This window comes from Grus americana, chromosome 2 (genome assembly GCF_028858705.1).
Source record: "Grus americana isolate bGruAme1 chromosome 2, bGruAme1.mat, whole genome shotgun sequence".
NCBI classification, from domain to species: Eukaryota; Metazoa; Chordata; class Aves; order Gruiformes; family Gruidae; genus Grus; species Grus americana.
Window position 1 is genome coordinate 115,836,090 of NC_072853.1, and position 12,550 is coordinate 115,848,639.

Consider the following 12,550-nt stretch of genomic DNA (forward strand, 5'->3'; position numbering starts at 1 on the left):
ATTCAAACTGCTGTTTCATGACAAGTAATGCATTTTTAGGAAGAGATAGTAATGCTCTGCTTTCCCAAACACACACTGATATTCATGGAGAAGATATTCTGAGTGGTATGTAGGCTTTATCTGCTGAGCCAAAGAGTCTTTTCCATAGCTGAGCCAACAGGAGCTTTGCGAAGTTCGTCTTGGCTGAAAGTTACTCATCTTGATTTACTACATTTCACATCTCTGCTAAGGACAGCACCCCTGACATCTTATATTGGGATAGCCATGTAGTAACTGTTACCTACTGCATTCTCACCCAATGTTTCCAAATCACAAGGGGTTCCCTGCAGAACATTTCTGCTATTGCTGAGACCCTGTTTGTTTTTCCAAGTGGTGCAGTTTTTTTCACAGTGTCAGAAAAAGATTCTGTCACCTCATGGGCCATCTGTGAATTAAGAGACCCTTGAATCAGATCAAATGTTAAATCCTTTGTGAATACTTGGTTTGCTCAGCCAGAATTGCTTCCCATTTATTCCATCTTTTGTGTACATAGCTGAAGTGTTTATTCTGGAAATTACATGTGAACCTACTGTATGCTGAGACTATACTCCATCTGATTGGCACTTTCACACTGGTGCTATTGTGCTTCAGGAACAAATGCCTGCTTCTTAGGCACCCAACTAAAATATTCTGCTTCTTGTGAAGATTTTATTATATTACTCAGTATTATATGGAGTAAGAAAAAATAACGAGACAGTACACCCATTTCTGGCCTCGTGCAAAAAGGTAATTCCAGTGTTGCTCTGTTGAAGTTAATGGTCTAACACAGGTAGAATGGGCACAGAGCGAATGTGATTTTTGCACAGGGGTGCAAAACCCCTGTGCAAAACCAGCTGTGAGACAAAAAAGTCAGGGTAGCTGCATGCAGTCAGCTGTGATATATTCTGGTTATCTTAGCAGATGCTTGGAGAGTGGTCATTAGAGGCCCACAAGAACGTATCTGCATCGGGAACACCAGGCAATTGTAGCATGGCCTGGAAACAAAAGATAGGGGAGAGACAGCCTTTGACCAAGCACGGTGCACCGAATGAGTTAGGCTTCTTGGCATTTCGGATTTAGTCTGTTTTTCTCTCTGGTGAGAACATCATGTTGAGGTGGGCAAGTAATTGTTCACAGCTGTCTGGTTGGACTGCCTGTTCCTGTCAGGTCTCTCCTCACCCTTCCTTCACAGCAGCCCTGTAAACAGCAAACATGCACATTTTGGCTCTAAGCGGGCTAGCTTAGTGGGTGAGACAGAATGTTTTAGGAACCACACTTGGCAAATGCAACACTATACAAAAAGGAGCCAGGGCAGTTCCACAAGCAATCCTTCCCAATTAAGTGGGGACAAGATCATGAGGCATATTTTGCTCTGCACCTAATACTTTAAGAGTCATGCATAGACTGTCTTACCTGCTCTGCGTTTGAGAAGTTCAGCACTGTATCTCTTCTAAACATTTTCAGATGTTTAGCAGATCAAGTATCTGTGAAAGTACTGTAAGTAATCTAAATTAGAATTCATTATTTGACCATTCCTGCCATAAGTCAAAATGAAGCTTCATCTGGGAATAAATTCACTATATGCTGACATCTTAATCAAATACTTTCACGTGCAACAACTTAAAGACGTCACTCAACCCAATGAATCAGGTTTTTCTAATTATGTGAGCTTAAATGAAAATTTGTGGTAGGTGTGATCACATCTCAGACACATACTGGAGAGAAAATAATGCAAATAATCAGGACACTGATGAAAATGCAAATGTGATTTGGTTAGCCTTGGAAAAATGAATTTCTGACCTGGAGGGCCAAAGGGAAGAAAGCCCTGCTGAATTTGATGTTTGTCTTTAATCCGACTGGCCATGAACAGACACCTCAAAATAATTTAGACTAAACAATGACATGATGCCAACAGGGAAAGTCATCCTTTCTTGTGCAATGATACATTGCTGAAATAGCTTCCTGTTGCCACCCCAGCTGATACTATATCATGTTGCCTCTTGCAGGATGGAGAGATGTGGTCTTCTGTGAACTGCACCATCTGTGCTTGTGTGAAAGGCAAGACGGAGTGTCGCAAGAAACAGTGCATTCCAGTCAGCAGCTGTCCTCATGTGAGTTTTTTAAAAGAACAGAGCTTTCTTCTCTTTTTTTCTCCACCATTATCTTTTTCAGTGTTTCTTGGAAGTGTCTGCATGGCAGTGGGGCATGCAAATTGGAAAGAAGTGATCCTCTGGCATATTAATTTAGGCTGGCATTCCCCAAGTGTGCTACTGCTACCCTCAATATGGGCTTCCCGCCTCTGTCCTTGCTCTGAAGAGTCTGTGCTCCTTTTCTCCTCCTCCCTTTAACTTTCTCTGTCCCAAATATCTGCACTGGAACATCTCTTTCACATATATTTAATAGATCTATAGAGTGGTGAGATGACTATGTTAATATTTCAAGAGCAGGCATATTGTGAAGGCAAGCCACAGGAGGCTGTTGTACTTGCATTTCTCAGTGCATATGAGGCTTAATTCTTGGTTGAAAATGTAAATTAGACAAAGCAAAGCAAATTATTTCAATCAAGCCATGCTGCTTTCTCTAAGGTTGCAGCCTGAGTATTTTTTATTTGAAAGTCTGAAGTGAACCTAAAGAGTGGTGTAATTGTAACTTTACTTAATTGCTTCAAAAGTTAGCATGACTTGAAACCTCAAGCTAAAGTCAGCCTTTGTTTCTTGGATTTCTGTCACTGACAAATTATTTTGTTTTACTGGCTCAAGCTTTCAGAAGAGGGAGCTCTAAATAGCACCTCATGTAGGGGCAGATCTTTGAACAGAACTGCAGAAGAGAGCGCCAAGTCGTTAGCATTACACCTTCTCAGTGTTTCCTTCTCCATTCTGGAAGCCAGTGGGGAAAATATGAGTCACAGACACCTAGGTATAAAATTTTAAATGACAAACTCTAGTTTGTAAAATTTTGTACGTGTGAACTTTTGACAGCCAGAAGCGGTGGTAGAATAGAGAGCCTGTACCTTGGTGCTCCCTGTTCTGCTGTGACAGTGGGCTGCAAGAGCAATGCTGGCATCCTCAGAAGAGGGGACATCCTTTTCCTGTCACTCTAGCACTCATTGCAGAGGGCAGTTCTCCTGTTAAGGGACCTCATGTGAGATGTTGCATACATCTTAGGAAGTGTGAACAAATGGAGCTGCTCTTCTGGGAACCTGATGTGGCTCATGGCAATCAGGTTTGCTCCCTTCGGGCCATTCACAGTATAAGCAGGAGGTGAGAGCTTGGACTCTATGGGTCTCTTCAAATTCTTCTTTAGCTGGGAACCTGGTGCACACTGCATCTCATTTATATTCTCCCTGTGCTGATGCATTTCAAACATTTAAGATGCTTCTGAGATCAAATAGCTAATATAGCTTAATATAGATCTTAAGTGAAATACACCACTTCAGCAGTTCCCATATATAAATTTGAGCATTGAGATGATGAGTTGAAGTGGCTTCAAAAGTGAAAATAGTGGTGGGTAAAAATTCACCATCCGCAGTCCTGCAGCAGCATAACTGGCTGACTGACAAACTCGTTCAGCGCTGCTACACATCTGCTCCAAGGTTAACATGAACTCCTGAATTTCCCTAGACCTCCGACTTGAGTCCTCAGACAAGGTCCAGTTTCTTAGGGCTGAAAAGATCAGCTTTGTTCCCCTGAAGCACCATTCCCTCCAGTATCTAACCAGTCAGCCTACTCCCCAACATAAAGTGTAGTCTACAGCAAGCTGCACGCAAACTCACCCTCCTCCACAGGTACACATCACAGTTCTGCTCTTCCAAGCTGAATTGGAAGAACAAGTAGGAGAAAGAATGTAAACTCTAGTAAGATTTATTTTCCTATTCCAAGAGGGTACCAAGTGATTTTAAAGCAAATAATGTATGCTAATGGCTATAAATCTTTTACTTTTCATCTGTGCTCTATTCTTTGATGAGATATTCTGTCACAAATCTATAAACATTAATTAAACACACCACATTATTCAAGATAAAGATATATTAGTGATTCTGATACTGAAAGTCTGGATATCATGTGTAGAGTTATGATGCTGTCTCTGCAAACTGTAGAGGTGTGAACTCCATTTCTTTTCTCTCGTCACATTATTTCTGGCAGTAAGCAGTCTCTACTGACTATTGAAGACTGCTGTGGAATAAAATGCTGTTTAGTGTCCCTTAGGGTGTCAGGCCACATAAAGTTATCTTATTAAAACTGTGTTATGATACACACAACTGAGTGTGAAAGGATTGAAGATTCACAAGGAACTTACAATATTATTCCTTGACTTAAATGCTTTGCCATGCGGTCTTAATACACTTTGCATGATGTTGTGGGGGTTTTTTTTGTGTGTGATGGAATATTATTTAATTTATCAGCATAGATTTTAGCCAATTATTTCTTGAAAGGATGGGTTTCAAAGTTTCTGCAGAAATTTCCAATACCATGCAACCATTTATATTATTCAGTGTGTTGGTGCCAGGCTGACATATTTTCGAAGACTGTTTCTGCCATTTCTTTCATTTTCTTCATAGGGACAGGCACATTTTTCTGTTTCTTTCTGGAGCATTTAATCCTGTATCAGTAATTACAGGAAGTGTCTTTCCTAGCTTCTTTTCATCTGCAGCGGAGGCAATACATCTCGCATATTCAATCCCTCCTGTCATATTTATAGTAAAATCAGTCCTCCTTGGGCCTCTAGTGAGCCTTGTGGCTTGTGGTTTCTGTTTCTTACTTTCTGGCCGCTGATTCCAGATAGATATTCCCTCTCTTGGTTACCTGGAGTGTCAGCCTGCAAGGTGCGGTACACGCTGGCCCCCATCCAGCAAAGCTATCGAGCATGTGTCCAGTCCTGCTGAAGTTAGTAGGCCCTCCGTGTGTGCTTAAACTTAAACACATGCTTAAATACTTTATAGAAAGGGAGTAATCTCAACACTTGGCAAGACTGAGTTTCAGAGATCCTTTAGACCTTTTCTTAACTAATTTACTATTCACTCGCCCTAGACCTGCTCCAGCCTCTTTCTTGGCTTGTGACATCTCCTTTCTGATTACCCATCCTTATCATTTTCCGCCTCCTCTCCTTACACCTTTGCATTCCCCACTAACAATGTAAGCCTGCGGTAATGGTCAGTGGTCACGGACATGTCTCTTTTAGTACTGCTAGAGGAAAGCCTGGTGAATTTTAGCGCATACAGCCTTCTCTGAGCTCCAAGGCTGTGCAAAAGTTAATAGAATTAAACGCACGGCATGTGAAGACATTTGCAGAGTTTGATTCTGCGGGTAAATTTTGAACCCGTGAACTTCAAGTGAGTTGAAAATTTATTCAGAACACGTTCTCCCATCTCTAGCACAGACTGCATTTAATGTTATACACATCTGTTATTATTACAAACAAAAAGTTGCTGTTTCTACTCTAGTGCCAAATGAGGCACAAAAAAACAACAGCTGTTGCTATTGCACAACCAAACAACCCCCTTCCCCCCCACAATTAGTCTTGCCTTAAAAAAAAATAGAAAATAAAAACCTCAGACATAAAATTGAAAACCTCATAAAAAAGAAGAAAAATCCCAGAAAATAAATAGACTCAAATGTGGTCTGCTTATAAATATTCATAGGGAAAAATGGGATCACATCACTTAGCCCACTCCTAAGGGAACCCTCAATGCTAACGAACTCTTGCAGCACATGTTAGCAATAATGGGTTTCCTTATTCTACAAGACAAAAACAGGGTCTCGGGCCAACATGGTGGCTCAAGTAACCAGCCTCAGCAGGCTGCCTTGGAGATTCCAATTTCACTTGAATTTTTGCCACTTCCAGCTCGGCTGATGATTTCAACTCTCTTATTGAAACGGAGAGGTAAGACGGTGCAGTGCAGTGTGTGGCATTCAGCTGCACCTCTTGCGTTCATACAAATAAGTGTTGCCAAGCTCCCTGTTTCTGTGCAGTTTTAACGGTTCCTCCTTTAAGGAGTTTTGTCCTAGCAGGTGCTTGGTAGGTCTCCCTGTTGCAGCCTGGTCCTCAGCTGTTCTCTTTACTCTGCAGCCTGGTGGTCATGCCAACATCTAAGCGTTGCCCACACTGCCAGTGACACTCTGATCCAGCCCTTTTCTCAAGTCCAGGTGTGCCTCAAGTCTGTTCACATGCAGTTGCACATTCAAAGATAAGCTTACACTGAACTTTTGTGCCCTGTGGATGATGAGCGCAAGCGCAGTCATCACCAAGCCCTCATCCATGCCATCTGGGTACATCAAGCACGAGCAGGACAAAGCGCACTCCACTCTGCCCTGCCGGCAGATACTTGGAGTTCACGTCTCCCCACGCACGTTGTGAAAGCTTGGCAGTGCTGTGGGCAGAAAGCAAGGCAGACAGCAATAAGGCTCGCTGCCTGTGCCCACTTCCCCGCTCTCCGCATAGACTTGCCACTTATTTCTGGTCTGTTTTCACGAGCTTTTCAGAACTGTTGAGTTGGCTGAATAGCACGGCTCCATTTGCTCGCTCTCGCTGGCCACTCCTTGCTCACCTGCTTGATGATGCTCACAGGAGCAGTGGTCCCACAAAGGGGACTTTCTCTGTGTTCAACTGCTGTTGGAGCAAAGGGTCGGCGCTGGGGAGTAGCACAGCTCCATATGCCTCTTCCTTCCCTATATGGAAATGCGGGCGAGCTCCAATATCACCGTAAGTTCTGTTACAACCCATGCCAGTTTTTGCTTGGAAAAACACATCATTCAGTCTGAAATTTTCCAGGCTTATCCTCTAGCTTGATGGTTAGCTTTAGGGAATTTAAGTAAAATCAGATAGAACATCTTTTAATTCTATGAAGACTGAAGAGGAGCATGAATATACGTACACAGAGGCATGCCTCCTGCTTCTAGCCAGCCTTGTGTAAGACACAACCATAAATAAAATTGACCTGGGCAGATTGGTAAATAAAGACTCAAACCTTTTGCCCATATTACTATGACTAGACCAAATTGCTTGCTTTTAGACATTGCACATCTTTGGATGCATGCCTGTTTACTTCACTGGGGAGATTGGTCCATGATTGGTAATATGATTTGGGGAGAGATACCATCAGATTTAGCCATGAAAGAAATCTGGCCAAACTAGATGTCTACCAGTGCCTGCCTGCCTGCCTGCCTTCCTTCCTTCCTTCCTTCCTTCCTTCCTTTCTTCCTTTTGTAGGAAAAAATGAATGATTTGGGGAGAGTGTGGGGGTGGATGTGGTGCAGATTGCCTCTGTGTGGTGACTAAAAGGATGTGTATAGGAAATGTGTTGTATATATTTTGGGAGGTGGGGGAAAAGGTAGGATCTTGTTAACCCCACGACTAGTCTGCTTTAGATATCTGTGAATACATGAGTCCAAAATGCTCTCACACTCTCTCTAAAGAGTAAAGTGGTAACAGAGAACCCTTTTAGTATTTAATTTCTTATAAGACTGCCAGGAAGCTCTTTGAATAGTTCTGTCTGTTTTTAGCACCTGATATTTGAAGCTGTAACCAGGGCATTGAGTTCAAACACAACTTGAACTATTTTCAAAGGCTTATCCAGCCTTACACCATAACACAGTCATTGCTCCAAAAACTCTTTCATTAAATCAGCCTGTCTTTCTCCCAATTAGGGTAAAATCCTGAACAGAAAAGGATGCTGTCCTATTTGCACTGAAAGTAAGTTCTTTCTTTACATTCTTTAAATTCTTTTTTATTCTTTCGGAGAAAGTTGGCCTGTGAAATTTATGGGTAATAAAATAAGCAAATGAATAGAGTTGTAACTTTTAGGACTGAGTACCTTTTATACCTGTAAATAACAGCCCAGCTATGTGTATATATAATCCAACACCTTTGCAGGTGATTTGTGAGAGTTAAAAAAAGGTGTGCAGAAATCTGAGACACAGTCTGGGGCAGCAATGGTAAGTACAATAGAAAGCTATCCTTCTGTCTGTATGATGTTTAGCTCAACCATCACCTTTTTATCCCTTTACTCTTCACTTCAGGAATCATCATCTTATGATATCACTTGTGTTCCCTCCTAGTCAGCAAAGCACGCACTTACACAAATATTATCTGTAAGCTTGTCCTATTTAAGTCAACCGGAGACCTGACTTCACTGAAGTTAACAGGACACAATTACATATTTCCTTCAGGACATGTTTAAGTATTTTACCAAATAGGGACAGACTGTTAAAATGGGGTTTTATGATTTATAGGAAGGCTTCTGAAAGAGGGAACAGGTTTTTAAAGACAGTGTTTCCTATTCTTTTGTCTAAAATCAAATTGGTTTTGCTGATCGAGTGAATTCTGGGTGCTCTTGGGTTGCACAAATTCCATATGCTAAATACCTGTTTTTCCACTCTGCAGCTCAATTATTTTAAAACATGTAACTTGTGATAAAATAAATCTAGTTTGCAAGTCTTCAGTATCAAAATGAAATTAAATACAAGTGGCAACCTCAGAAACACTTGAAATAATACCGAGCAGAGGGAGAAATGAAAGAGGATTCAACTGACCAGCAGTTGATTTCATGTTAGCTCAGTTTCACAGGAGAAGAAATTTGCATAGACCTCTGCTCAAACATGACATGTTGGTAGTGTCATGAATTTATTGATCTCTATCTTGCCTCTGTTCTTATTTTTCAGTCTCATTTAACCTTTCTCATGTGTTCTTTTGTAACATGAGAGGGGAAGAAAATAACAGGGCCAGCCATTCCCTCAAAGCACAGGAGACCCTCTACTGTAAGGGGTTAAAAAGAAGACAGTACAGTGACTCCTTCAGAAATGCTGCCAGAGAATGACGACTTGTGATAACTGTTTCATGGGAGAAGGAGGCAAAAAATAGATTTCTTCAACGTAAAAATAACTCATCTAGGAACCAGGTGCCCTAAAAAAGTCAGAACATCTTGATGATATAAGAAGGAAATGGTCATGACTATGAGACATATAAACATTAAGGGCATCAAGGGCAATCTCCTCCCATGCAGATCTGTAAAGACCCTGGCTCCATCTTCCCAGTAACCTCCTTCTAGGTACTGGCAGACTGCTCTTAGGTCTCCCAGAAGCCTTCAGGATAAAGACCCTTATTCCCTTAGCCTCTTCTTATGGGTCCCATCTGCATTGCACTGGCTGTATGTGAGGCTGGGAGGCTTGTTGCACCGTCCCGCAGTGGCATGCTCCTCTGTTGCACGTGAAACAGAGGGGTCCTTTTTTTTTGGAGAGGTGTCTCACTACGGACTATTGCTGATGCTGAGCTGATTATAAGCTTTTATGATTAAAAGGCCGTTCCTAGCTTTTATCAGGTAATGTAATCAAAGAGCTTAAATACCCACTGTCATACGGCAGTGGTGGCTGCCACTAGCTGTTTTAACATTAGCGTTTTTAACAGTTGCCATTTGCAAGGAACTAATTCCACCTTTGCACCAGAAGTGCTGTAAATCTCATCACGACATAAGACAGGCAAAAGGCATGAGGATTTCAGTGATGATCACTATCTCAGTAATTAGAAACTTTGCTAATTCAGCCAATTTCTGATGAGATAAGATGCACATGCACAGCCCTTTCCCTCACCCACCCACTCATGTTGATCTTCTCTCTACATATTAAGACACCAGACATTTCTGGCAGTCCAGCAGATATTAATTTTCCAAAGTAAAAACAACATAGGAGGTACAAGAACATACTGTACACAGGAGAGCTTTGACTACAGTTTAAATGCAGCCAATTTCTACGAAGTGGGTCAAAAACAGTCACGTTGTTAAAGGATACACTTTAAACTGAAAAAAAAAAAATAATCAAAGGATTATTTTCAAAGCAGTTTGTTGCAGAGAGAAAAAGTACCTTGTCTCCTAAAGGGCTGGAGAGTCTCTTTTGTCTACTGTTGCCGAAGTTAACTATGGTTAGTTTTGGCATGCTGCTGTTTAAGCTCCATGGCTGGCGTACAGTTATCACTAATTAAACACAGTGGTCATACCAGTGGAAAATTCAACAGTTTAGTTTATGCTGCTGTAAAAATGTAATGAAATGTACTCTTTTGGGCTTGATTTAGAAAAATCACCACTGACGTCAATTCCATAAATTAGTAATCCTATGTTAGACCAAGGTCATTTTCATATTAAAAAAAGAAAACACTAAACCTGAGTTCAAATAACATTAAGAGACTGCTCTCAACTCCAGACAAAGATGGGAATTTGCAGTAGAGGTTAAATCTTTTCTTGACAAAGAAGAATTGACAGGCCTTGCTGAAATTGCAGCATGCAGTACAAAAGCTTCCTACTGCAACCGTGTAGGTATATTTTAATTGTGATCAATAATCCTTACACAGTCTTACCCAAGTGATTGTGAGGCTTTATGGATGAAGTTTTTTCAAAGTGGACTGCAGTCATCTAGGTCTAGCAGTACACATGATTGATTTTGCAGTAAAGGCCTCTTTTGGGGCAGAAAATTTCATTCATCACAAATCATTCTGCAGCTTTTTTACTTGACAAAATCACCAATGGATCTAAACCAAACTCGAGGGCATTTGGACCCAGCATTAGGAGTAAAAGGTTAGTACTTTCACCTGGTCTTGCATCCCTTTTGTGTGTTTTTATAGAAATACTGAAAAAAATGCTGACTCTTCAAAGAAAAAAGAAAAAAGGGAAGAAAGAAGGTGGGGTTATGCATTGTAGGTACCTGGGAGAGCAGGGAGTGGGACTAAAGGACCACATAGGCCCCTGCTGGTCCTGTTTCTTGTGTTATTTCCTTGCCATGGAGAAATACATCAACAAAAAGACTGCAATTGTTTATTCATACTGGAATGCTGTTCATGATTTACCTCCTCAGCTCTTTCAGCCATGATGGTCTCCTGTATAAATATGTATTTGGACAAATTGGAATGGCTATTTTATTTATGAAATAGACCATAAAGACTCCTGTGGAGTTTTTGACACCACACCTTGTAATGTGTATTATATCAAGCTGCACTATGCAGCAGTTATGAGGAAAGTACTCTATGGCTATGCATTTTTTACAGAAAAGCTAATGAAATTCTATTATGCGTGTTCTGTAGCTAGTTTTCAAAAGTTAATAATGTGTTCTGTTTGATTTAGGGCTTAATTCAGCATATGGGCTAATTGCATTCAAAGTTTCATTTTATTTTTAAAAAGCTGAGATCTTTTTGAATTATAGATGTGCAACCAGAACACCCTTAACTGGTAAACTTGTATTTTTTCCTCCCTCTCCTTACTTAGAGAGTGTCCAAACCAATTTTAGTTATAATTTAAAGTATATTTTTCTTGGCCACTCTTAACTAGCTACAAGCCCAGAAGAGTGTGACCAGACATCTGGACATCTTGGACTTCAATTGACTGCTCTGATCTCCTGAAAAAATAAAACAAGCTATTCCATGAGCACCAGAGCTAACAGAGCCTGGTTTCCTATGGATTTGTGTCCCATTTCCTTTATATCCCAACAAATAATAAACCCAGCTAGAGACAATATATCCTGTGGCTGCTCTGGAGCTACAAGTGTGCTAATTGCCCAGCCAATATGCTCATGCTCTCTGGCTGGTCAGGATGTGTGTGCTGACTGTCTGTCTGGCCTCCACCAAGCAGTGTATATATCTCGCCTTTCTAGAAAGGCTAAATACTGTCTGGTGGGGTAGGGGCATTGAGTGGAAGGCAGAAAGGTACTTTCTGACAATCACTTATTTTAATAAGTGGTTCTTACCTTTACTCAGCATACTACTTACTAGAAATGAGTTGTCTTTCAGACTTTTATCCCTCCGTATTGGCCAAAATAGGTCGTGATTTCATAAACTTTATTTTTTTTTCCCTTATGAGAGTACGTTAAAACTTGGGGAATGCTAAAATGTTCTTTTCCTTGCTGATGCTTTTTCAGCTTCCTTTTTTGTATAGATAAATGTGTTTTCAAAAACAGTGCTCCTTGCTACAGTTACCTTCCCCGTTACCTTTTCTAATGAAAGTCACTATTTCATTTGAATTGGGCACATGATTAGTAAATGCAAGGAAAGCGTGCCAAGAGTTCTACAGTATTCAGTTTAGCACCTAAATACTATTATTATTAGTTTGCAAGTAAGCTGTAGAGCCTTAGGTGGGAGCTTAGCAAACTGCATGAATCACACATGTAGTTTAAGACTGTCAAATGTAAAAGTGTGAAGTCCATATTTAGTTGCTTAAAAAACAAATGTGAAAACTGCCGAGCTCCCAGAAGCTTTTACGAAAGCCAGAAGTTTTGAATACTGATTTGGGAGCCTAAATGCAGGATTTCCAAAAGAGGTTTAGAGGTGTTTGCAGCCAGCTCCCAATAATGTTTAATCAGAGTTAAGTGCCTAAGGCGCTTTGAAAGTCACAGCCTCCCAAACATAGCTCCGGGGCCTTCCTTTGAAAAGTCTGTGTTTTTCAGGGACAGAGAGGGAATGAGTATATTTGTCTTTATGTGCATGTGTAGATGAGCTAAAGACGACATCAAAGATTATGAATGCCAGATTCAAAACAAGCAAGAAGCAGTGGTTCTTCATG

The 12,550-nt window shown here is 40.9% G+C and overlaps 1 protein-coding gene across 4 annotated transcripts in view; it reads left to right on the forward strand.

The window, feature by feature from the left end:
* The window catches only part of BMPER (BMP binding endothelial regulator), a 150,983-nt gene that overhangs the window by 80,414 nt on the left and 58,019 nt on the right, over window positions 1-12,550 (forward strand). For all 4 annotated transcript variants that reach the window (XM_054817378.1, XM_054817380.1, XM_054817381.1 and 1 more), the window contains 2 exons: window positions 2,025-2,129; window positions 7,662-7,707. In XM_054817378.1, the coding sequence (XP_054673353.1) occupies window positions 2,025-2,129; window positions 7,662-7,707 (151 nt within the window). The remainder of the gene's footprint in view (window positions 1-2,024; window positions 2,130-7,661; window positions 7,708-12,550) is intronic.